Source organism: Malania oleifera, chromosome 10 (genome assembly GCF_029873635.1).
Source record: "Malania oleifera isolate guangnan ecotype guangnan chromosome 10, ASM2987363v1, whole genome shotgun sequence".
Classification (NCBI taxonomy): Eukaryota; Viridiplantae; Streptophyta; class Magnoliopsida; order Santalales; family Ximeniaceae; genus Malania; species Malania oleifera.
In genome coordinates, this window is record NC_080426.1 from 79523613 (window position 1) to 79550957 (window position 27345).

Sequence of the window (27345 nt, forward strand, 5' to 3'; positions counted from 1 at the left end):
CGAAAAAAATAATAACAATAACAGCACATTTATTTACCATCAGAATGGCATGACTGCGAGAAGATTCAGTGTTCAACTTCGTGTTAGCAGCAAATCGATGAGCCTCCCCGATTCTTAGCAGATCCATAAAACTTCTCTGGTCCCTGATTTCCACAACAGTTGCTCCTGGTAGTGATACATCACCAGTTTTTGGATCTTCCACGATGGAAATATTATCATTTGATGGGTCAAGGAGGTCCTGAATTGTCTCCATATAAAGCTGCTCATGTTATTCATGAACAAAAATATTAGACAAATTGTGAATATCTGAACTGCCTTGAGAGGAGATAAGTAGATGATTTTAACAAGATCCAACCAAAGACACTCCAATTTTATAATAGTTGTACAGGCAAAACAACCTGCAAGTATGAGACTGAGATGGAATCAGTCTCTAAAGAAATATCTGCCAGAATATCCTCCATTGAACGAACCATGATTCCACGAGTCGCAATGTCTTCTTCTCCCAACTTCCCAAGGGTAAAAGTTTTCCCTGTACCAGTCTGACCATAAGCCATAACCGTCCCATTGTAACCATCAAGAACACTCTACAAAAACAAAAGGCACATCTAGTTATAACACAAAATTGATGAATTATACAAAGTACATAAAGCATGAATCTAAACTTACACTATTAGGGGTGTGCAAAAATTACCGAAAAACAAAAAATCGGACTGAAACACATTTTGGTTCAGTTTTCCACTTCTTGGTTTCCGTTCCGGTTTGTAAAAATAAAAAAATATTGGTTTACAATCCACCCACTGATAAATAAAATATTTTATATTTTCAGTTGATAATAAATCTTAATTCAAATTACTAACAGAAGAGCTTCATGGGAACTGCATTTTATACATGTGGAGAGGCTCCTCCACCTCATAAATTGTCAATGTGGACCAAGTAGTGTAAATGGAAATTGCACCTCTCTGTGCAGCAGAAATGCAGCTTGCCCAGTGCCCCAGCCTACCCATGGCCAGCCTCCTTGCAACTCATGTTGTGGGCTTCAAAGCCAATTCAATAGCCCGAGTCTGGGCTATGCAGTTTAAGTGTGGGCTCAAGAGCAACTCCTTGCTCACCCAACCCATTAATGGTTATAATTTGTTCCTTCAGTTCAAAATTTTGAAAAATTGAATATAACCAAACCAAACCAAAAAACTGGCGGTCTGGTTCTTTTGTTAACCAATAGTTTGGTTCTTTCGTTAACCAACGAATGGTTCAGTTTCAGCTTATTGGTTTTGATAACTGAGGGGTCCAGTTCAGTGCTCCATTTTGTCAATAACCGAATTGAATGAAACCAATTACGCCCCTACACATAATTAAATATCAAGAGGAATAATTTTTATAGTCATCGAAAAGTTTTCTATAATATTAAGAAAATATAATAGAGGGTTGTTTCTTTTCTCTTGTAGAATAGTCATGGTTAAGTCAAACATCCCTTCAGCTTTTTTGAACTTTTCCAATTGTTGATCAATCTTGATCCTTGTTTCAACATCCGGATACATTTTTTCAATAGTGTTATATAGACCAATTTTGACTTCCATGTCCGCTTTAAGGCCATCACTACATTGGAACCAACAAATAAAAGAAGAGATAAAGATAAATGCATAGGTAATAGGCTTACCGCCCATATAACATGTTATCAAACTGATTTAGTTTTTGGAAAATGTGACTTTCCTGGGATTAAAAAAACATCCTGCTGCATGAAGGGGCCTATGGAGTTGCAAGTCCCATCTCGTATCAATGATGCTCCAAATACGATCATACTTGGCCTTTTGATGATTAAGATTTTGGGTAATTTGTTCTTTTGCTCTATCCATGGCTTCATATATATGCCCCATTGCCGGTTTTGCATCACCATCAACAAGCTTTAGAACTTTCACAAGTGGGCTCACACACTTCAAGCAATACTTTATTGCTTTCCAAAACTTATCATCACACAATAATATGGCATCCACTTTCATAGCTTCCAACCATGAAGCATATTGATGCATGGCCCACTCCTCTTATGCAAACATGGCTCGAAGAGCAAGTTTGTTTTCATTAAAATTCTTCAATGTGAAAAAAGATGTAGCAAACCTCGTAACACCAGCTCTCTTCAGTTCTTTTTTTTCTAGAAAACTCTCCAAACATGTTAAGCACCCATATGAGTCAGTAAATGAAGACACACATCTCCTTAGCCTTTGAATTGTATAACGAAAGATAGGCAAATCTCCAATATCATACAAATTTAAATCAATGCAATGCGCTGCACATGGAGACCAAAATATATGTTTCCTCTTCCCAATTAACAACTTACTCGCACCTAGGGGTGGGCATTTGGTAGGTTCGGTTAATTTTGTTAATTAACCGAATTAACCAAAAAAATTCGTTTAAAAAATCTCATTAATCGAACCAACCAAAATTTCATATTTAACCGAACTCAAATCCAACCGAACCAAATTTCAGTTAAATCGGTTAACCGATTTTAACCGATTTAATATATTTTAATATATATATATATATATAAATATATATTTTTAATATATATAATATATTTTAATATAAAATATATAATTATTTATTATTAATTTATATTATTCGGTTAATTCAGATAACCAAATTAACCGAACCCAAAAACCAAACCAAACCGAATAAATTTTAAACCGAACCGAACCGACCAAATTTACTTGGTTAACTCAGTCTTAACCGAATTATGCACACCCCTACTTGCACCTACATAAGCGGAGACACTATCTGTCACCCACTTGAACCCCATTTTCCCCTCCAATCTCTTCCACTACTAAGTCAAGCAATTCATACAATTTATAAGCATCCTTCACCAACATTGAATTGTATAGTGATTTGAGAAAAACCATGCCACTAGGACTATTAACAAGAAAATTTGTGAGATGCCTTTGTTTTGTGTCAGTCAATCCATCCGACATCAAAGTACATATGGTCTTTACCTATTATTTCTTAAATTTTTCCATAATTTGCTCAACACTGTCAACTTTTTTCTTCAAAAATGTGACTCTAACCTTGTGCTAACTTGGAAGCTTCAATCTCTCTCCATATTCCCCAACCATCTTCATCATTGATGCAAATAATGGACTCTTCACCAAGCATGTCCATATAAAAACCGGCAAATGCTTTGAACCACTAACTCTCTATTTTTCACCAATGCATTTAAGGTTTGCTGCTTAAACCCTTTCCCTTTTACACCTTTGCCCTTACTTACAAAAGCATCCATGGTGCCTCGTCTTTGTTCTCCTATAATTTGAACTTCTTGATCTTGTTCTCCGAACCCTTCTTGAAAAATTTCTTTTTCATTGTCAATATTCTTTTGTTTTACTCTTTCCCCTTTACTCCTTTGCCCTTACTTACAAAAGCATCCATGGTGCTTCATCTTTGTTCTCCTATAATTTGAACTTCTTGTTCTTGTTATCCGAACCCTACTTGAAAATTTTCTTTTTCATTGTCAATATTCTTTTGTTTTACTCCTTCCAAAAGATTCACAAATTTTTCCCTCATCTCTTCTGGACACTTCTTACAAGGAGCAACATTATCATTATCCCCTGCAAAATGATACTTCATCCTAATTATGCCACCCCATCTTTCAAGGCCACAGTAGTTGCACTTCAAGTGCATCCTATTATCATTGATTCAGGAACAATGATCCCATGTAGGATCTTCACTCTTTGTGTTGGAAGTCTTTTTTCTAGGCTTAGCACTTGAACTAGAAGCCATCTTGCCACACTAACACTCAAATAAGCACAAACTTTCCAAGTCAAATTCCATTTTTCAACCTACAAATAAACAATGAATAACATATTCAGAAAGAGTAAGAAACAACTAAAAAGTACAATATAATTATATAAATATATAATACTACAACTATATTAGTTAAGACTTGGTTACTAATTTATTATAAGTTTATAACTCTATATTTTGTATATTAATATATAATATAATATAAGCATAATACTATAATGATTAATGAATAATTGAATATTATAAAATATCACAAAGTTCAATAGAGAAAAGCCCATCATAATGAACTATTCATTGTTGAATAATTGACGGAAATGCAATATATTAACATTTAAGTATTTAATAAGTGTATGCATTGTCTAAAGAAATAAGAGAATGATTCAATCATTCAAGACAAGAAAATATTAATAAAAAATTGAGCTTTGTGGATTTTAAGACTATATTTTAAGAGAATGTGTCATAAAAACAATAAAGATTTGAACTTTATTTTGTTTTATGATAAAGAAAATATATCATTTTTTAATGTATAGGCTTTCTTAAAACTTTAACAACTAAAATAAGTAGAAAAAGACAAAAGGTAAATTAAAAGTGTAAAGAAAACTGATAAAAATATAAAAAATGAAAAAAATTGGAAGGAAGGCAACCAAGTAAAGTTATTAGTTTCCTATCAGCACCGAGTCTCCTCAGCTTTCTCCCCTGTCACGAGAAAAACAACTGCCAACTGGTTTGTACAAAGAGCAACCAGCCCCTCTTCTAGTTCTCTTGTCTTTCTTCTATGGCAAAACAGAACAATAGATGAGAAGACTGGTAGTCCTTTAAAGCTCAATCTCAATGGCAGAAGCAGAGCACAGAGGAATGGTTGAAGAGAGAACAGAGGGGTGCTGAAATAAAGACCAAAGGTCTCATTTCTTCTCTCCTATGGGACAGAAGCTCAGTAAAGGGCACAACTAACAAAATCGTGCGAAAAAAAATTGGGGTAAAATTGGGTTTTTATTGGCCTTTAAAGCAGTCGGATATGTATGTGCCGCGAGAGGCAAGAATCGATCGAATCGTGCAATTCGATTCATCGATTTACTGCCTGAATCGCTCAATTCACCTTCGATTCAGCTCTAAACTCGATTCCCCTAACGATTCGAGTTGATTTGCTGCCTATTCGATTCGAATCGTACGATTCTAACTATGGGGTTAACCCATCTATGCAAAAGTTTGATTTGATTACTAGAGAATATACATTGAGGGATCTTCCCTTGGACAATGCCAATTTTACGTGGTGAGTGGGTGGGGCTAGGGAGGTGGTTAGTAGAATTGATAGGTTCTTGTTTTCAAACAACTAGAGGAGGAGTTCCCTAATCGTTCTCAAGTAGTATTACCTAAACCAACTTCTGATCATTTTTCTCTCATTGGAATCTAAGGAAGTGCCTTGAGGCCCCACCTCTTTTAGGTTCGAGAATATGTGGTTAGGTCATGGCGCCTTTTAGACTTTGCTTAAGGATTCTAGGAGTGAGGATGTGGAAAGGGGTTGGGAGGGGTTTAGATTTATAAAGAAGTCAAGAGGTTGAAAGAAAATTTGGAACAGTGGAATAGGGCAGGTGTTTGGAAATACTAGGTTTAAAAATTCTATTATTCTAGGTGATGTAGGACAAGAACTAAGACCTTGGGAAGATCCTTACTAGAAAATAAGTAAGAAGAGTTGGGTTAAGGAATTGTGGAGTTAAGTTAGTAGTTTATAATGTGTTCAGTATTAATTAGTATAGGATTATGTGTATTTGAGGCTTGTTTGTAATATTTGTGTAAAATAGGGGTATATTTGGAATGTAATGTTTTAGAGGTTATGTGTCATTTCATGTAAAGAGGTTTTCTTATAAATAGTGTGTGAAAGCCATGTAATTAGTTCTTGATGAATTTGAATCGAAGTGAAAGTGGGTTTTCCCCCTAATATCTCCTCTCTCCTCCCTTCCCCTTCCTCCTTGTCTTCTAATTTCTCCATGGCTGCAGAACCTTGATGCTGCCCCTGCATCACTAGGATATTTGGAAGAGTTAGATAGGAAGGAAGAAAGAGTGACCCTTTCAAGGGAGAAAGAGGCTAAAAAGGTTTCACTGAAAAATGAATTGAAAGAGCTAATCTTTAAGGAAAAGAGAAGTTGGAGGCAGGAGACGAAGTTAAAATGGGTTAGAGATGGTGACTATAGTTCTAAAATTTTTCATAGGATAGCCAATGGAATTTGAGGAAGAATTTGACAATGGAAATAGAGATGGACGGGTTTATCACCACAGATTCTAGTGTAATTGCCTCCAAGATCACTAATTTTTATTATAATCTGTATACTGAGGAGGATGAGAGTAGAATGATGGTGGAAAGATGAGAGTGGGATCCTCTTCCTGTTGATAGGATAGCCTGGTCAAAGAGAACTTTTGAGGAAGAGGAAGTTAGGGCTACAATTTTTGGGACGGAGAAGGATAAAGCTCCTGGGCCGATTGGTTTAATTTAACTTGTTATCAAGATTCTATTGCACTAGGTTTTAAGAGTACTAATTCTACTTTTATCACTTTAGTGCCTAAGAAAAGTAAGTCTATCAAGATTTCTGATTATAGACCGATTAGTCTAGTTTTGAATGTATAAAATGATCACCAAAGTGCTTGCCAAGAGGTTAAGTATGGCACTTGATAAGACTATTTCAAAGGCCCTCGTGTGGGAAGACAGACTGTGGATGCAATCCTAATTGCGAAGGAAACTGTTGAGGATATTAGGAGGGGGACAAAGGGGCTTGTTTAAATTGGATTTTGAAAAAGCTTGGGATAGAGTGAGCTGAAACTTTATGCATAAGATTTTTTTTTAGGGAGGAGTTTGGAGAGAAATGGCATAGATGGATGAAAGGTTGTATGTCCAATGTGAATTTTGACCGTGATAGTGAATCATGAGCCTAAATCTTGGTTTAGGGCCACGAGGGGGATTAGACAAGGTGATCCTCTTCTCCATTTTTGTTAGTGTTAGTGGTTGATGTTTTAAGTAGGATGGTTGATAGGGCAGTGGATAGAGATTTAGTGAAAGGCCTAAAAGTGGGTAGGGAAGAGATCTTGGGGTCACACCTTTAGTTTGCGAATGATAATATCTTTTTTCTTGAGGATCAAAAGCCTTCTTTCCTAAATATTTTTGGGGCTTCTTCAAATTTTTGAAAGGGTCTTGAGGCTTAAGATTAATATGCGAAAGAGTGGGGTTTTGCAGCTATTAATGTGCCTGCAAAGTGTGTTAGAAAATTAGCCTTGGAAGTTGGGTGTGTTAAGTTGGGTTAGCCGTTGTCCTATCTAGCGGTTCCTTTTTAGGGTAATCCTAGATCAGCTAGTTGTTGGATCCATTGGTGGCGAGAGCGTCCAAGCGCTTAGATGGGTGGAAGGGAGCCCCTTTTTTTTTCTTTAAAACGAGGATTACTATCATTTAGGCTTTTCTTTCTAGTATTTCGCTGTATTTTCTTATTATCTTTAAAATTCCATAGGCAGTTGCTAGTAAGATTGAGGGAATTACGAGAGATTTTCTTTGGTCACGGGTAGGGGGTTCTAGCGGTCACGGGTAGGGGGTTCTAGCGATCAATTTGTGAGCTAGGAGGTGGTTTGTAGGACTAAGAGGGAGGATGATTTGGATCTTGGAAATTTGGTGTCTAAGAACACAGCCCTTTTGGCTAAATGGCTTTGGCAATTCCTGCTAGAGGTTTCTTCATTACAACAACAACAACAAAACCAAGCCTTAAGTCCCACTAGGTGGGGTTGGCTATATTAATCATTTTCTGCCAACTTATTCAATCATGGACCATTTCTTTTGACAAATTCTGGGCTATTAAATCCCTACTCACAATCTCATTCCAAGTTATTTTAGGCCTACCCCTGCTTCTTCTACTGTCCCTCACAGTAACTAACTCACTCTTCCTCACTGACGCCCTATGTGGACTACGTTGCAAGTGCCCAACCCATCTTAGCTGTCCCTCCCTTATCTTATCTTTTATAGGAGCTACACCTAACTTATTGTGAATACGTTCATTTCTTAATTAATCTTTCAGTGAATACGTTCATTTCTTAATTAATCTTTCAGTGTTATACCACTTATCCATCTAACAAGCATTCTCATCTCAGCGAATTTTACTTTTTGGATATTTTGTTTCTTTGTTAACCAACATTTTGATCCATATAGCATAGTTGGTCTTATAGTCATCCCATAAAACTTCCCTTTTAATTTTAAGGGTATTCTATGATCACAAAGCACACTTGAAGCATTTCTCCATTTTACCCAACCTTCTTTCACTCTATGCATTACATCATGTTCAATTTCTCCTTTAGCTTGTATAATAGATCCAAGGTATCTAACTCTACATATGCTATTTATTTCTTCATCATCAAGCTTAACTTTGTTGTCAATATTCCTTCTACTATAACTGAAACTTCATTTCTTATATTCAAACTGATTTCTACTTATCCTAGAGCCTCTAGATTCCAAAGCTTCTGCCCATAATTCTAACTTAGCCACTACTCCATCCCTAGTTTCATCGATCAATACAATATCATCTGCAAATAACATACACCATGGAACCTCATTTTGGATACTCTTAGTCAGTTGATCCATCACTAAAGCAAAAAGATAAGGGGCTCAAAGCAAATCCTTGATGTACAGCTAATGCGATTGGAAATTCTATAGTCTCTCCATCTATAGTCCTTACACTAGTCATTACTCCATCGTGCATATCCCTAATGACATCAATATACCTACTATATACATCCTTTTTTCTAAAACCCGCCATAAAACTTCCCTAAGTACCCTATCATATGCTTTCTCTAGGTCAATAAATACCATATGCAAATCCATCTTCTTTTCCCTAAACTTTTCCATCAATCTTCTTCACAGATATACAACTTCTGTAGTAGATCTCCTAGGCATAAAACCAAATTGATTTTCTAAGACCTTCATTTCTAGCCTTAATTTTTGTTCAACTACCCTTTCCCACAGCTTCATCATATGACTCATAAGTTTAATTCCATGATAGTAACTACAATTTTGAATAACTCCTTTATTTTTTAATATATTAAAGTGTTTTTCCTCCATTCATCTGGCATTTTCTTAGTTTTTATAATTGTATTAAATAAATTAGTTAAAACATATAATTCTATTATCACCTAAGCATTTCCAAATTTCAATTGGGATGTTATCTGATCCAACAACGTTTCCATTTTTCATCTCTTTTAGGGCAAACTTAACTTTGTTAACTCTAATTTTGTAAATAAATCTCATATTTTTAGTCTTTTCATTATTTGGCAATTCTAAGTTTAAGTCTTCTATTTGGTTTTTATTAAACAGCTTACTAAAGTAACTTCGCCATCTTTCTTTTACATCTTCTTCCTTAACCAAGACAATATCATCCTCACTTTTTATACATTTTACATTACCTAAGTCCTTACTCTTTCTTTCTCTAACTCTAGCAAGTTAAAATACATCTTTTTCCCCTTCTTTTGTATCTAATCTATCATACAAATTATTAAATGATCTATGTTTAGCTTCACTAATAGCCTTTTTTGCAACTTTTCTCACCTCTCTATACTTATCAAAAGTAAATGGGAATGGATTAGAAACTAATTTGGGTTCTAGATGTTCTTCTGAAAGTCCACAGAGAGCTATTCCCCAAATTTACCCTCTCTTTATTCCCCATACAAAATTCGTTTCAAGTAAGGTTCGTAATATTTGTTTTTGGAAAGACCTTTGCAAGGGGACTCTTGTTCTGTCGACCTCTTTTCCTCCCCAATTTCACTTAAGCTCAAGGCGAAATAATCCCATTTCTTCTTTTACTATAGAATCGGGTGGTCCTTCACCTTCTTGGGATTTTTACTTCAGGAGAGTCTTGAATGACAGAGAAACTATTATCTTTTTTATTGGTGATGTTAAATAATTGTAGGGTATCTTCTAAAAATGATAGTCAGTCTTGGTTGTTGGATCCTTCAGGTGTTTATTCTTGTAAATCTTTCTATGAGTTCTTGGTTTGTACCAATTTCACCTTTCCACTCTACAAGGTCATTTGGAAGGTAAAATCCCCCCTAAAATCAAAGTGCTTCTCTGGTTGGTTGTGCTTAACAGGATAAATAATAATGATTTGTTGCAGATGAGGAGACCTTTAAAGGCTCTCTCCCCTGATATAAGCATGCTTTGTTTTGATTGTTCAGAATCTATTTCACATCTTTTCTTGCATTGCGATTTTGCATGGAAGGTTTGGAACAAGCTATTCAATTACTTTGAAAAAAGCTGTCTGTCCTAGTACAGTGGAGGAGTCCTTGGCAATATCTTTTCTGGGGTTTGGAAGGAAGAAGGAAGGTATTGCATTATGGTTGAGTGAGGCTGGCACCAAAGGAAAAGTCAAAATTAATTAATTTTACAAATGAACAAACATTTAGTAAGCTAAGAGGAGTTGTTTCTAAACTAAGATTCCAAGGGACAAAAGTCTACGTTCAATTTGACATGATCCAAGGATATAGCAATTATGTTGTTGCTGGTAAATCTACCCATAGGTTAGAGGCAAATTATTTAGTTTGCACATTATTGACTTGATATACCCCTGCAACAAGCTCTTTGCTATTTCAGTAATGTCTGACTTGATTTTGTCATCCCTACGAAAAATTTTTAGTTTCTTCCAGATTCGTTTCACCAGAAAAAAAATAATAAAAACAAAAAAACAACTAAAAGTTCTTTTATGCATATGGAAGTAGGTAATAGTGGAAAAGTTGGCAACAGGAGAATGATTATGAGGCTGCTGGCTAGCTGCTTTCCAAGTTTAATACAAAAAATTAACCCACAAAGGGAAATACTCCCAATTTTTTAAATTAAAATAAAAATAAGAAGGGCAGCCCGGTGCACAAAGCTCCCACGTATGCAGGGACCAGGGAAGGGGCGGACCACAACCAGTCTATATGGGAAATTTTACATACGGTGGAGTAAACATATGATTAAAAAAAAAAACAACCTTGACAACAAAAAGAAAGATGATGAGGTTGCTGCTTGTCAAGTTTAAGACTAAAAGTTTACCCACAAAAGGAAAGGTTTAACATTCTTTAAATAAATGGAAAATTTTACTTGATGATGGAGTCAACAAATGGAAAAAAAAAAAATGCCTGCAATTAAAATCTCCAACAATCCAGTCCCCCAGATGCCCCATAATCTCCTTGAAGTGATGCAAGTCATAGTTGTGATTAATCTCAAATAAAAAGTGGAAAAGCAATTATAGAGTTTCAACGAGGCTTGTCATAATTCATAAAGGCTGCAATAGCTGCATAGGCTAAAGTATACAAATAAAAAAATAGTCTAACAGAAATAATCAGTTGCACACAGAAAATATGTGTCAAGGGTCATTAGAAGATATCAGCTGAATGCAAAAATGAAATAATACATATTAATATACCCAGACAGGACACACCTCCACAACAGGTTTCGCAACAACTTCATAGACACGTTTTTGTGATGCAAGTTCAGTTAGCACCTCATCAAATTCATAGGTGTCAGAGTCCCAATTGTTTTTCCGAAGTTTTAACCTTTTAAGCTGTTGCAGAGGAACACCAAAAGCGAAATATTATGTTACTACAGTTAATCTACAGTAAGAAACATGTCAAAGCAAACATGAAACAACCAAAGTAAATCTAACTTTAAGGATAGGCATGTAAACCCACAGATAGAAAGAACAAAAAAATTAACAACACCTCTGGCTGTAACTCTACACAATCAGCAAAATCTGCATCTACCACCAACTCCTCTGCATTTTGGGGTCGCAATCTTACAGCCACTCGAACTCTTCCAGGAACTGTACAGATCCACCAAAACAACATGAAAAATAGAGAAGAAGTTTCCAAAACAAAGATCAGATAATTTAATGTAGCATTAAATACGTCTAAATACCACTGCATTTCCAAAAGCCAAAACTAAAGCATTGTCAAGATTGCTCCTCCAAAAATAAAATTAGTGCAAATCTTCCAATCTCTGTGACTTGTAATGATCAAATGAACCCATCATAACAACAACAAAAACAACCAAGCCTCAAGTCCCACTAGGAAGAATCAAATAAATGGACCATTTTTAACATTCTGCACAATATACGGCAATATCCTCAGAAAGTTAGAGTGATGCCATATCCTTGCTCATGATCTCAGCCCAAGATATTTTAAGTCTACCATTCCTCCCCCTACTACCCCTAACAACAACTAAATCACTCTTCCTGTTGGAATGCTACTTAGTCTATGTTGCAAGTGCCCAATCCATTTTAGCCACTCTTTCTTTATCTTATTTTCTACAAGTGCTATGCCCAGCTTATGACCATAGTTTTCAACTCGAGATTCGAATCGTGAATCGAAATTCCAATTTAGTGAATCGTGAATCGAGATTCGAATTGAATCGTAAGATTCAATACAAAATTTTAAAAATTTATTCCAAATGGCATGCACTAATGTACAACAAAATAAAATAGCAAAATACATTGAAATTTCAATAAATATAGATCAATCATGTTCTTAACTGGAACAACCCCATTGAAGCAAGTTTTGTAGGTATGAATCCTACCATGATCTATTTAACTTTACATATATTTATATAAAGGAAAAACTAGTCAAATACAAAAAGATATTCCATGATCTATCCATCCCATCTCTATCAAGTATCAAGTTACGGTAGTTTGCCACAAAACTATACGTCTAACATGTGTTATGTGGAGTCATCTTCAAAAACAAAAAGGAATCTAGAAGCCCACACCTCATATTCATAAAACAAAACAAATTAAACTCTAAATCATCTATGATAGAATATAGACTACTAACGTGGGATGTAATGCATCATCATTCATCATCCCATTCCCCTAATGCAAGATCATCATTGTCATCATCATCTTCACTGTCTACCACAATACAACAAAATAAAATAGAAAAACACATTGAAATTTCAATAAATATAGATCAATCATGTTCTTAACTGGAACAACCCCGTTGAAGCAGGTTTTGTAGGTATGAATCCTACCATGATCTATTTAACTCTACATATATTTATATAAAGGAAAAACTAGTCAAATACAAAAAGATATTCCATGATCTATCCATCCCATCTCTATTAAGTACCAAGTTACGGTAGTTTGGCACAAAACTATACGTCTAACATGTGTTATGAGATGTCATCTTCAAAAAAAAAAAGGAATCTAGAAGCCCACACCTCATATTCGTAAAACAAAACACACTAAACTCTAAATCATCTACGATAGAATATAGACTACTAATGTGGGATGTAGTGCATCATCATTCATCATCCCATTCCCCTAATGCAAGATCATCGTCGTCATCATTGTCGTCATCATCTTCATCGTCTACCGCAATCATCTCTTCTTTTTCCTCTTCTTCTTCATCTCCTTCCTCTTCATCAATTAGTTCAATGTCATCTTCTTCAACATTTTTTCCTTTTCCTCTACAATCAAATCTCAGGTTCCTTGGTCCTACATTATCATATGACATTATAAAATTATTAAAACAAGTCAATTATTTTTAAAGCTCCATCCTCCATTCATAAACTAATTACTTATAGAGCAACAAATTTAAAGACATACAACTCATACCTCTCTTTCTTTTCTTGTTGTTTCCACCTCTACCATTATCTTTGAAGCACTCATTGGCATTCATCCATGAAATGTCATCTAGTAAACATAGACCTTCCTTTTCAACAATCCATTCATCGTCTAATTCCATCTAATTCCGCATCTAATAAACAAATTGGATCATATGTCTCACCACTTTGTTGCCTCCTCATTTGCCTTCGCCCTAGTTGAATATTGTACAATTTGTACTTAACAAACATAAGAGCATTTAGTCATTGCTGGACCAATCGGTTCCTTCTTTTGGAGTGGACATAAACAAATGTGCTCCAATTTCTCTCACATCCCATGGCACTACATGTGAGGCTAAGGACTCGTATTGCAAGTCTTTGAAGCTCCTTGTACTCCTCTCCATAACCCTACCACCATAAAGCTATGCATATGATCATAACAAATGAATAACATCATATCGTATTTTTGGTTATGAACCAAAAACAAAAAACTAAACAATAAAAAAATTATCATAAAGACAAGTTGGCAACTATCAGACTGATATAATACCAAGTTGTGTCTTGTCTCTTGTTAGAATAGCCATGCTTAAGCCAAACATCTCTTCAACTTTTTGAACTTTTCCAATTGTTGATCAATCTTGATCCTTGTTTCAACATCCAGATAAATTTTTTCAATAGTGTTATATAATTTTGACTTCCATGTCCGCATTAAAGCCATCACTATATTGGAACCTACAAATTAAAGAAGTGATAAAGATAAATGCATAGATACTAGGATTACCGCTCACATAACATGTTATCAAATTGATTTAGTTTTTGGAAAATGTAACTTCCATTGGATTAAGGAAATATCCTCCTGCATGAAGGGGCCTATGGAGTTGCAAGTCCCATCAAGTATCAATGATGCTCCAAATATGATCATACTTGGCTTTTTGATGATTAAAGTTTTGGGCAATTTGTTCTTTTGCTCTATACATGGCTTCATATACATGCCCCATTGCAGGTTTTGCATCACCATCAACAAGCCTTAGAACTTTCACAAGTGGGCTCACACACTTCAAACAATACTTTATTGCTTTCCAAAACTTATCATCATACAATAATATGGCATCTACTTTCTTAGATGCATGGCCCACTCCTCTGATGCAAACATGGCTCGAAGAGCAAGTTTGTTTTCATCAAAACTCTTCAATGTGAGAAAAGATGTAGCAAACCTTGTAACCCCAACTCTCTTCATTTTTTTTTTTTTCTAGAAAACTATCTAAACAAGTAAAGCACCCATATGTGTCAATAAATGAAGACACACACCTCCTTAGCCTTTTGAATTGTATAATGAAAAATAGGCAAATCTCCAATATCATGCAAAATTAAGTCAATGCAATGGGCTGCACGTGGAGACAAAAATATATGTTTCCTCTTCTCCATTAGCAACTCATTGCCACCTACATAAGCCAAGGCACTATACGTCACCACTTGAACCACATTTTCCCCTCCAATATCTTCCACTAATGAGTCAAGCAATTCATACAATTTATAAGCATCCTTCACCACCCTTGAAGTGTTTATTGATTTGAGAAAAACCATGCCACTAGGGCTGTAAACAAGAAAATTTGTGAGATGCCTTTATTTTGTGTCGGTGCATCCATCCGACATCAACGTACATCTGGTATTTACCCATTCTTTCTCATATTTTTCCATAATTTGTTTGACAATATCAAATTCTTTCTTCAAAAATGTGACTCTAGCCTTGCGATAACTTAGGGAGCGTCAATCCCTTTCCATATTCCCCAACCATCTTCATCATTGATGCAAATAATGGACTCTTCACCAAGTTGAATGGTAAAGCATGTCCATATGAAAACCGGCAAATGCTTTGAACCACCAGCTCCCCATTTTTCACCAATGCATTCAAGGTTTGTTGCTTAAACCCTTTGCCCTTTACTCCTTTGCCCTTACTTACAAAAGCATCCATGGCGCCTCGACTTTGTCCTCCTGTAATTTGAACTTCTTGTTCTCCGAACCCTTCATAAAAAAATTTCTTTTTCGTGGTCAATATTCTTTTGCTTTACTCCTTCCAAAAGATTCACAAATTTTTCCCTCACCTCTTGTGGACACTTTTTACAAGGAGCAACATTACCATGATCCCCTGCAAAATGATGCTTCATTCTAATTATGTCCCCCATCTTTCAAGCCCACAATAGTTGCACTTCAAGTGCATCCTATTATCATTGATTCGGGGACAATGATCCCATGTAGGATCTTCACTCTTTGTGTTGGAAGTATTTTTTCTAGACATAGCACTTGAACTAGAAGCCATCTTTCAACACTCTTAGCACTCAAATATGCACAAACTTTCCAAGTCATATTTCATTTTTTAACCTTCAAATAAACAGTGAATAACATATTCAAAAAGAGTAAGAAATAACTAAAGATAGTATAACTGCATTACTTAACACTTAGTTACTAAATTATTATAAGTTATAACTCTATATTTTGTATATTAATATATAATATAATATAAGAATAATACTATAATGATTAATGAAAAACTGAATATTATTAAGTATCACAAAGTTCAATAGTGAATAATCCATCATAATAAACTATTATTTGTTGAATAATTGATGGAAATGCAATCTATTTAACATTTTAAGTATTTAACAAGTGCATGCATTTTTTAAAAAAATAAGAGAATGATTCAATCATTCAAGACAAGAAAATATAAATAAAAAAATTGAGCTTTGTGGCTTTTAAGACTATATTTTAAGAGAAAGTGTCATAAAAAACAATAAAGATTTGAACTTTACTGTCTTCTATGAGAAAAAAAAAATATCATTTTTTAATGTATAGGCTTTCTTTAAAACTTTAACAACTAAAATAAGTAGAAAAGACAAAATGTAAATTAAAAGTGTAAAGAAAACTAATTAAGATATTAAAAAAAATGAATAAAAAATGGAAGGAAGGAAACCAAGTAAAGTTATTAATAACCTATCAGCACAGAGTCTTCTCGGCTTCTCCCCTATCACAAGAAATGCAATTGCCAACTGGTTCTTCAATGGTACAAAGAGCAACCAGCCCCTCTTCTGGTTCTCTTGTCTTTCTTCTATGGCAAAACAGAACAATAGATGAGAAGACTGGCAGTCCTTCAAAGCTCAATCTAAATGGCAGAAGCAGAGCACAGAGGAATAGTTGAAGAGAGAACAGAGGGGTGCTGATGGGAAGGCCAAAAAGGTCTTGTTTCTTCTCATGTTTGGGACAGAAGCTACGTAAAGGGCAAAACTAACAAAATCGTGAAAAAAATAGGGGTAAAATTGGGTTTTTACTGACCTTTAAAGCAATCGGATATGCACGTGCCACAAGAGACAAAAATCAATTGAATCGTGCAATTAGATTCAATTCATCAATTCACTGTTTGAAACGCTCGATTCACCGTCTGAATTGCTCGATTCACCTTCGATTCAGCTCTAAACTTGATTCCCACAACGATTCAAATCGATTTGTTGCCTATTTGATTCAAATCGTACGATTATAACAACTATTCTTGTGACAAATGTGTATATTCCTTACTCTAGCTTTTGGAATTATACAGCTCATCCATCTTAACATTCTCACTTTCAAAGCCTTTACTTTTTGGATATGGTGTCTATTAATTTCCCAGCATTCTAATACATATAACATAGCCAAGTTTATTATCATCATAATCCTTTTAATTTTAAAGATATTCTACAGTCATATGGCATGGCCGAAGCGCTTCTCCGCATATCCAATCTGATTTAACTCGTTATGTATCACGCCTTCTTCAATTTTCTCCTTCAACTTGCATAATAGATTTTCCGGTACTGGGAATTTCACAACCATCAAGTTTTAACATACTCTCCATTATTCCTCCTAGAATAACTAAAAATGCATTCCATGTATTCTACCTGCTTTACTTTTTCTAAAACCTCTATATTCTGCAGCCTCTATCAAAAAAATAATAATAATAATAATAATAATTCCACGGTAGATTCTATTCCACTTGTAGTTTCATCAACCAAGACAACATTGAAACCTCTTTTTGGATATATCTAGAATGTTCATCCCTAACTAAAGCAAAAGATAAGGACTCCAAGGAAAACCCTTGATGTACATGTAGTGTGATTGGAAATTCCCTAGCGCGCCCCCCCCCCCCCTCTGCAGTCCTAACACTAGTCATTATCCCATTGTATAAATCCTTAATAACATCTATATGCCTCCTACCTATTCCCTTCTTTCTTAGAACCCACCATAGGACTTCCCAACATACCTATCAAAGGCTTCCTCTACATCAATGGAACCACATGCAAATCTCTTATTTTCCATAAACTTTTTCATTAATCCTCATAATAGGTACATACCTTGTACTGGAAGGAAACTAGCCCTCACTTTGTTTTGAATGAAGCGGGAGGGAATGGAAAGAGCACAAGGGAAATGGGGGGAAGTTGTGATAATCCTTTGCGTAGAAGAAAAATTGGCAGTGGAAGACAAATAGAGAGGCATTTTTTCTTTCCAAATTCCGGTCAAAATTGGAAAGAAACACCTGCGGGAGGGAAAATTGATTTCCCTTTTCTTCCATTATCCTTCAGAAAACCAAACACATTAATGAATATCACTATCCTTTTCCTTTCCATCACCCCATGCCAATACATACAAGCTGCCTGATTGATCTCACTCCTAAAGAGCCAAACCAAGTAACAGTTCAGTAATCAGCAGCAGCTGCAGCAGTGGCAGCAATAACCAGTAGCACAATTCATATTCACAACTTTCTGAGGCTGGACGCATGTCTCTACTTTTTATTATTGCCCCCAAAATAATAAAATGTTGATGCACAAATTCTCTTCCCAATTATTTGAAATAGCAAACATAAATCTTACTACTGCTCTACCATAACAAAATACCTATGCTGATTTAAAAATGAGATTAGAGATCTCTTGTTTGATTTGCCTGCTTTGGTCTTCACCTCCCTTGTAGAAAACCTTTTATCCAGGCTCACAACTTCTAAGCAGTGTCTTCTTTTGCTTCATCATGTTTAGTAACTTGTACAAAATTATCCGAGGCAGTCTCATCTTGTATCAAATTTTCCTTCATCTCTTTACTTGGAAATCAAGCAGCTTCCTCTCAAATAAACTTCCTGTTCTCCAATTACTAAATTATGACAGAGATAATTTCATAAGCAAAAAACTAAAATTCAATCCAATTAGTGGCTGCTAACACTTAAAAACTGCTAAGCCAGTCATCCAGAAAATTTTAACTATAGAACAGGGTCAAAGATGGTTCCTGCTAGCTCGGTGGGAGGGGAGCTCTGGGCATGGAAGAGGATTTGGGCAACCAAGGAGAAGAGAAAGGCTTTGTCCCTTATCCCTCTTGCAATTTCCTGGTGTGCTTGGAAAGAAAGAAACAGCAGAGTTTTCAAAAACTCTCTTACGCATCTACAGACTAGTAAAGAGCAGAGGATTACTACGGTTTTTTGGCTGGCATAGCAGGAATGTAGTGAATGATCATAATGTAATTTTAAATTTTTGTGACATCCTGCAGGAGGAATGACTCTGTTACTCTGGGTTGGCATCCCCTTGATGCCCATTTAATAACTTTATTTTATGGATAAAGGAAACAAAAAAAAAAAAAAAGACTCAAATGACAAAACTTTCACATGAATGGATATAATTATAAGAAGAGGCACTTTGGAAAAATAGGGTCAAGTCAAAAGCGTTAGTTAAGCTTCTTCACACATAAGACATTATATACTCAAAAGAACTCATGTGTAAATGGCATCCTTCAACAGCAGCCTTCTAGATTCTTTTTCTTTGAAATGGCCTTTCCCTTATCTAGATTCATGGTCTCACAAGATGTTTCCATCTAAAGATGATACAACTTAACTTGGTAACCTAATTTGTGCATTAGACAACCACTTTGTCTAAAGGCTTAAGGTGTTAGGTTGTGGACCAACAATATATATCAAGCTTTAATACTCCTTCGCACATGCAGCCCAATACCACATGGAGAGACAAACAGACATTAACCCTTTACAGGGAATACAATAATTTTTTCAAATACCACACAATAAACACTAGCAACAAGACTAGAACCCAGGACCTCCCGGCAAACAACTATAATTCTATGTTAAATTACGAATTTACCTAAAAGCTTAAGCTGTTAGGTTGTGGGCCAACAATGTGTAAGTATTAAAAAAAGAAAAAGCTGCAGAATAGAAAATGCTTCAAGGTACGTTACAATGTCATTTTCCTTAAAATGTTATTTGCCCCTACCAAATCGGTGTGTATTGAGTCAGCAAATACGTTTCCAGGATACAATGAAGCCCAGAATATAATATGATATCAGTTTGCATTATACATAAATAAAAAATAATCACAAACACCCTTAAAAGAATTTGAAATTTCTGCAAAAAACAAAACCCAGATTTAAAGAAGATGTAAGTTGTGGAAATTTTATGTGAGAAAGAGAAGGAGAGAATGATTAAATTTCTATGTATTTCGTGGAGTTAATTCTGTCTTTAAATAGACAGAAGTATACCTTTTCCAAACGATTACATCTGTTCATTCGCGAAGCAGATTTCTGAAATCGCACCAAGTGTCGACCTGGTCACACCAGGCATTGACCTAGTCACGCCCTAGTCGAGCCTTGGTCGACACATTCCTGAAAACCAATTATTTCTTCATGTTCAAAAGACCTAACCGCACTTCCAAGGTCTCCTGGTCGCACCCGGGTCGAGACATTCTAGAAAGTCAATTATTATGACCGTTAGATTATTTATACGGTTCATATCACACCACTTGATCTTATAAAAATATAAGATTAATTTTAAGCCATCTAATCATGATCAACGATCACGATCTCGCAACAATCCAAGCGTGCAAAGTGCTAAGTGCGTGTGCGCCAACTAAATGCGCCATTAGCGCCTTATAGCCTACGCCACGTACGCGCGCGCGCGCATGTGCGCATGCAGACGGGGCAAAGCACCATTCTATGGTGCACTAGAGTACACACTAGCACTATCTCTTAACCAACTTTAAGAGATTATTCCACCTTATCATTTATTAATGACTTTTCCTTTTCCACTCTTTCCAATCTGGGACAAACCCACATAGTATTAAATATATTTTAGAAAATATTTCAACATTTCCTCACCATTTTCAAATATCGATGAAAAACAATTTATTCATATTAGAGAAAATTTATTTTAGAACTTGAACCTTCACTTAGTGAATACGTATCAAAGTTAATCAGGATTACATAGTAGACGAACTTTGAACTAGCTATCCTCTTTTGATTAACCGGATACATATCAAACATAAATTATCAGATCTTTGGGTGTTACCAAAAGCCAACGTGTGGATTGGCCTTGCATCTATATCCCAGTTTAATAAGTGCTCTGGAGATAAATCCATTTCTCATAGGAAGAGGCACCACTTCAAACACTCATATAGGTAGGTTTATCAAAGGTACCCCTGTAATTAAAGTACCTCATAGAACCTGTTATAATCCTATTAAGAGCTTAAGCTCAACCTTCACCTTTTCCACATTACAAGTACAAAGCACTATTTTTCTTGGGATGGATTATGTGACACATATACATTTTAGTGCTTCCAATCACTACAGGGTTATGGAATTAAGTCCCATCCCCTTTGATGTTTTCTAGACCATGTCTCTTGCAAGTCCTTTTGTTAATGGATCAGCCAAATTTAGGCTTGATTTCACAAAATTTATGGTAATTACACCATTAATAATTAACTACCTCACATAACTATGTCTTAGGCCAATATCTCTGGATTTACCATTATATATATTACTATATGCCAGTGACAAAGTTGCCTCACTGTCCCAATGCAAAGATATAGGTGGCATAGGCTTTGGCCAAATTGGAATTTCTAATAGCAAATTCCTAAGCCATTTTGCCTCTTTGCTACAAGAAGCTAAAGCCATAAATACTGATGCCATAGTGGAATCTATTATAAAGCTTTGCTTCTTTGAACCCCAGGAGATAGCTCCTCCACCAAGGGTGAATATCCACCCACTGGTTGATGTATGATCATTACAATCAGTGATCCAACTGGCATCTATGAATCCTTCTAAAATAGTAGGATATCCTTCATAATGTATGCCATAATCCATAGTATTTTTCAAATACTTTAACACTCTATATATAGCATGCCAATTAATATCACCAGGATTACTAGTATATCTACTAAGTTTACCTACAGCAAATGCAATATCAAGTCTAGTAGAAGTCATAGCATACATCAAGCAACCAATAACTCTAGCATATTCTAACTGATTTACTACTCTACCAGTGTTAGGATATAATTTCAAATTTCCATCAAAAGGTGTGCTAACAGATTTGCAGTCATAGTGATTAAATTTTTTCAGTATCTTTTCAATATAGTGTGATTGGGTGAGAATCAATTTATCATTGTTTCTAATTATTCTAATACCCAGAATCACATCTACATTACCCATATCCTTCATATCAAAACTAGATGACAAAAGTTTCTTAGCACTTTCAACACTTTCAATATCAGCACCAAAAATTAACATATCATCAACATATAAGCAAATAATTACACATTTATTTCTATTGAACTGACTATATACACATTTATCAGATTCATGTATCCTAAAGCCATTAGAAAGATTAACTTGGTCAAATTTTTCATGCCACTGTTTAGGGGCTTGTTTAAGTCCATAAAGAGACTTAACCAACTTACATACTTTAGATTCATTTCCAGGCATGATAAACCCTTCAGGTTATTCCATGTAAATTTCTTCATCCAATTCTCAATTCAAGAATGCAATTTTTACATCCACTTGATGGATTTCAAACTTGTAGATGGAAGCTAAGGCAAGCAAGACTCTTATATTTGCAATCCTAGCAACTGGAGCATAAGTATCAAAGTAGTCTATGCCTTCCTTTTGTGTAAAGCCTTTAGCTACTAACCTTGCTTTGAATTCGTCAATTGTTCAATCTACCTTCATTTTCTTTTTGAAGATCCATTTACAACCTATTGGTTTTGAACCATAGAATCCATTTCATCATTTATAGCTTCTTTCAAAAATGCAGCATCTTGAGACTTCATTGCCTCTCCATAACTAAGAGGATCTGACTCCACACTTGGAGAAATTATAGCTTGTCTAAAGTGTGATTCTCTAGTACCTTCTACTAGGTAGATTATGAAGTCTAGTCCAAAAGGCTTTGTTGTTCTCCTTCTCTTACTCCTCCTAGGTTCACTAGGTTTAGAAGGTTCACCACTAGTATGAAGTGGTTTCAAAGTCTCCACTGATATATTTTGATCACTAACCTTTTGTATGGAAGTGAACTTATATTCATAGAATTCTGCATCTCTGGATTCTATCACTGAATTAATTCCTATAGAATCATTTGGTTCAATCAGCAAGAATCTATAAGCTTTGCTATGTTCAGCATAGCCAAGGAATACACATTTTATTCCTTGCTCACCTAATTTCCTTATCTTAGGTTCGGGAAGCCTTACAATTGTTCTACAACCCCAAATCTTAAGATATTTTAAATTAGGCTTTCTTTTTTTTTCATAACTCATATGGAGAAGTCTTAGTCCTCTTAAAAGGAACTCTGTTTAATATACGACAAGCAATTAGTAAGGCTTCACCCCAATAACCACTACTTAGTCCTGAATTTGACATCATGGCATTGACCATTTCAACCAATGTTCGGTTTTTCCTTTTTGCCACTCCGTTTTGTTGTAGAGTATAAACATACCCTCATACATATAGCCTTTTTCCACAAAGACTCCACCCTTGGAGAGTACAAATTTGTTAGATTCAAACACTAACTTAAAGCCAAACTTATTAAGTAGGCTTCCAGAAACTAAATTCTTCCTAATTTCTGGTACATGGTAAACATCAGTGAGAGTTAAACTTTTTCCAGAAGTAAATTCAAAAGTAACATCTCCTTTGCCTTTGACTACAGCAGTGGACGAATTTCCTATGTAGAGAACATTGTCATTTTCCACCGGTTCATACTTTGAGAATGAACTCTTGTCTTTGCAAACATGTCTTGTTGCACTTGAGTCAATCCACCATGCACAATCATCTTCAATAGCATTGATTTCAGAAATCATAGCCACAAATTTGTTAGAGTTTGTTCCATCTTGCTTTTTCTTTAGAAGACGACACTCGTTTTTGTAGTGTCCAGGTTTTCCACAATGGAAACATGAGCCTTTCCTTTTCATTTTGATTCTTGACAGAATTGAACTTCCTCTTCAGATTCCCTTTTTTGGGATGTTGGGGTTGTTTAGAATTGCTTCCTTCTTCCATCATAAGCACTTTGGAAGTATGCTCCTCTGTACCTTTCTGGTTTTGCCTAAAGACTTCTTCAATTTGGAAATGTTAGCCCAATTGTTCAAGAGATATATCATCCTTCCTGTGCTTCAAAGATTTTCTAACATCTTTCCAAGATGGAGGTAACTTATCAATAATAGACGAAACAGAAATACATTCATCTATTTTCATATTATGTTGATTAAATTGGTTAAAGATGTGCATATTTTCATGAAATTGCTCTACAACAGGCCTACTATCATGCATGTATAATTCAAAATTTTCAAGTCAGAAATTTCTTACTAGTCACATCATCTGCGAGATACTTAGCCTCAAATGCATCCCACAATTCTTTTGCAGTTGCCATATTCTGATACAGATAGAACAGATTGTATGATATTGAATTGCAAATGTGGCCTTTGCATATCTAATCATCTTGTTCCCATTTTAACCTTGCACGTCCTTGAGTCAAAGTCTCATTCTCATTCACAGCAAGTTTGGGGGTGATCAGAACATACACCACTTTGAGACCCACAAGAAGAAAGTGCATCTACGCCAGAAATTGCTTCCATCAAATCGTTCAAGTTTGACGAAATCCGCAGCGAATTCCCTCGAGGTTGAAGAACCAGCCATTTTCAAAATAACATTTTAAGATTGTAAGTATTAAATAGAGAAAATGCTGCAAAACAGAAAATGCTTCAAGGCACGTTACAATGTCGTTTTCCTTAAAACGTTATTTGCCTCCAGCAGATTGGTGTGTATTGAGTCAGCAAATACGTTTCCAAGATACAATGAAACCCAAAATATAATCTAATATCAGTTTGCATTATACATAAATGAAAACTGATCACAACCAACCTTAGAAGAATCTGAAATAAATTTCTGGAATTCTATTTCTGCAGAAAACAAAACCCAAATTTGAAGAAGATATAAGTTGTGGAAATTTTATGTGAGAAAGAGAATGAGAGAATGATGAAATTTCTATGTATTTCGTGGAGTTAATTCTGTCTTTAAATAGACAGAATTATACCTTTTCCAAAAGATTACATACGTTCATTCACGAAGAAGATTTCTGAAATCACACCAGGTGTCGACTTGGTCGCACCAGGCATAAGTCATCCAATCATTATCAACAGTCACAATCTCACAACGATACAAGCGTGTAAAGTAGTATGTGCTTGTGCGCCAACTAAATGCGCCACTAGCGCCATATAACCTACGCCACATGCGCGCGCGCTTGTGCGGGATGCACTAGAGTACACACTAATACTATCCACATTGGAAAGAGTGGAAAAGGGAAAGTCATTAATAAATGATAAGGTGGAATAACTAATTATTGGAATTGCTGATTATGTTTATGATGTTAAAACTGTGTCCCCTAGTCTAAAAGGATATGAATTTTTAGAATATGAGGGTGGTTTTCGATTATCTGATGGAAGCCTTCTGAGTTCTGGTATATTGGCAGCTATCTGAAGGCAGTCTTCTGGTCTATTGGCAGCTATCCGTTGAAGGCAGTCTTGGTCCTTGCTGGAAGTTCTGTATTCTGATTTGTGATAGATGAGCTTAATTCCTCCTAAAAAAAACATAATCACTCTAGAGGAACCTGAATATCAAGTATTTTCAAATTTGGCATTTTTGAACTCTTGCACTGGCTCAAATAACTGGCGCTTTGAATTGACAGAAATTTAACAATATGGCCCTTATCCACTTTCCCGCCCAAAAATAAGGGAAAAGTAATGTATTTGCGGAACAAAATGAAAAAATTAGATTCACTGACTACTCGCATCAACAATGCTAAATTTTAAGCACGATACATTTAAGTTGGGATATTAGTTTGCCCAACTCCCAAACAATATAAAATTTATTATTTATTCATTACAAGTTCTTTCATGTTCCTGCATTTTCCCACCAAGTAAAGGGAGCACAAAAAAGTTGTATTTAAAAAGAGGGGGGGGGGGGGGAGAGGAAGAAAAAGGAGGAGGGAAGGAAGAAGAAGAAGAAGAAGAAAATAAATTCTACACGAGTCACCTAAATAATTTTCAATCAGCGCATGTGCAAGACTCGTCACACATCTTTGAAGCATTAACTTTAATAATAGAAGAAAAAGGTGTAGTTAAACAGACAAATCAAACCATTAATGCAGCAACATCAATTTCTTAAACTCGAAATATTTTCATCAAGTATCCAAGTGTTAAACACAGATCACATTGTGCAGTAAATTTGAACAGAAACGGATGGTCAGTGAGCACACCTCCATCGTCATCTCTTGCGGTCGAGGCAACGGCGCCGAGAGAGGCAGGGCTGCTGCGGCGGACATTGGAAGGTGGAGGGAGCTTGGATTTGAAGGAAGATGACTTGAGACTGGAGAGAGTAGCAGCCCGATCCAGCTTCACAGTCCCCTTTTGGACCCCATTCCTGTGAGCACTGGAAGCCATTGCTTGCTTCTTCCGCGCTAACCCCGTCCCACCATCGAAACAACACAAAATTGCAGCGGCACAAAAACCAAAACAAATCGGCGAGAAGGAGATGGACAATGACGGAAGTATGGACTTGAACTAGGATGGATCACAGTTCAAAGTTCAAACAAAATGCATAGAGAGAGAGAGAGAGAGAGAGAGAGAGAGAGAGAGGAGAGGTAGTGAGCTAGAATGCGTCCGACTGTAGAGAGGGTTCCGCGGGGCTCCAAGTTCGAACAAAAAGCAGAGAGAGAGAGAGAGAGAGAGATGATTGTGGGGTGGGCACAAGAATGGGAGGAATAGACGCAGCGAGGGGCTGAAGCGGGTCTCCGACTCTGCTCCGAATACGATCACCACATCCCCATCACCATCACGTACGCATTCAAACTCGGGTTAGAATCTGAGTCATTTTTCATTTAAAATAGAAAAGCCCCTCCATTGGTCAAACTCAAATTATGGCCCTAAGGCCCCCACTCGCCATTATGGATGGGACGCCTAAGTAAAGCAGTGTCGAGTTTTTTCCCCATTTTATTATTATTTTAAAATAAAATATTTAATAAATCTTCATTTGACAAAAATTTTCTCGTTTTGAGGCTGACGTAATCTCACAGCGCCAAACTGTAGGATTTGCCACACATCAAAACCTGATAGTTGTGGTCATTTTAATCTCGCATATTGGTTATGCGAGATTTGTCATGCATCAATCAGTTTGTTAGCAATTGCTGGTTTTGATTTTTTTAAATTTCATTTGGATGTCTTGAAATATATACACGCACATATAATGGACTTTACTTTTTTATCCTGAAGATTCATTTGAATAATAAATTTAGAAACCATATCTCATATTATTAAAAATAAATTTTATTTTAATATAATTAAAAATTTTAAATGTTGACCTTAAATTTTAGTGTCACTCTTTTGAAGAAATTTTTTTCTTTTTTTTTTACATATTGAAAAAAATTACAGCTATGGTGAGAGAGCATTATGAAAATATGGATGAATGTACATGGAAACACATGCTTTTATTTTGGTTTTAAATTTCACCCACTCTAATCAATGAACTTATTTACAATCGGTTGGTCTCAATTCAATAGTTGACATTGTTAATTCAGTTACTCTCAACATCAAATGAAAAAGTCCAACAAATGTTCTCTATCGTAGAAAAATTTTAAATGCTACTTT

The 27345-nt window shown here is 35.6% G+C and overlaps 1 protein-coding gene across 2 annotated transcripts in view; it reads right to left on the bottom strand.

The window, feature by feature from the left end:
- The window catches only part of LOC131166826 (kinesin-like protein KIN-UA), a 69310-nt gene extending 42757 nt beyond the window's left edge, over positions 1–26553 (bottom strand). The window contains exons 1-5 of one of the 2 annotated variants that reach the window (XM_058125413.1): positions 25959–26553; positions 11503–11603; positions 11223–11345; positions 399–584; positions 38–259 (exon numbers count right to left, since the gene is read on the bottom strand). In XM_058125413.1, the coding sequence (XP_057981396.1) occupies positions 38–259; positions 399–584; positions 11223–11345; positions 11503–11603; positions 25959–26142 (816 nt within the window). In that variant the 5' untranslated portion in view covers positions 26143–26553. The remainder of the gene's footprint in view (positions 1–37; positions 260–398; positions 585–11222; positions 11346–11502; positions 11604–25958) is intronic. The other variant, XM_058125414.1, reaches the window with a different exon arrangement.
- Positions 26554–27345: the final 792 nt, after the last annotated feature.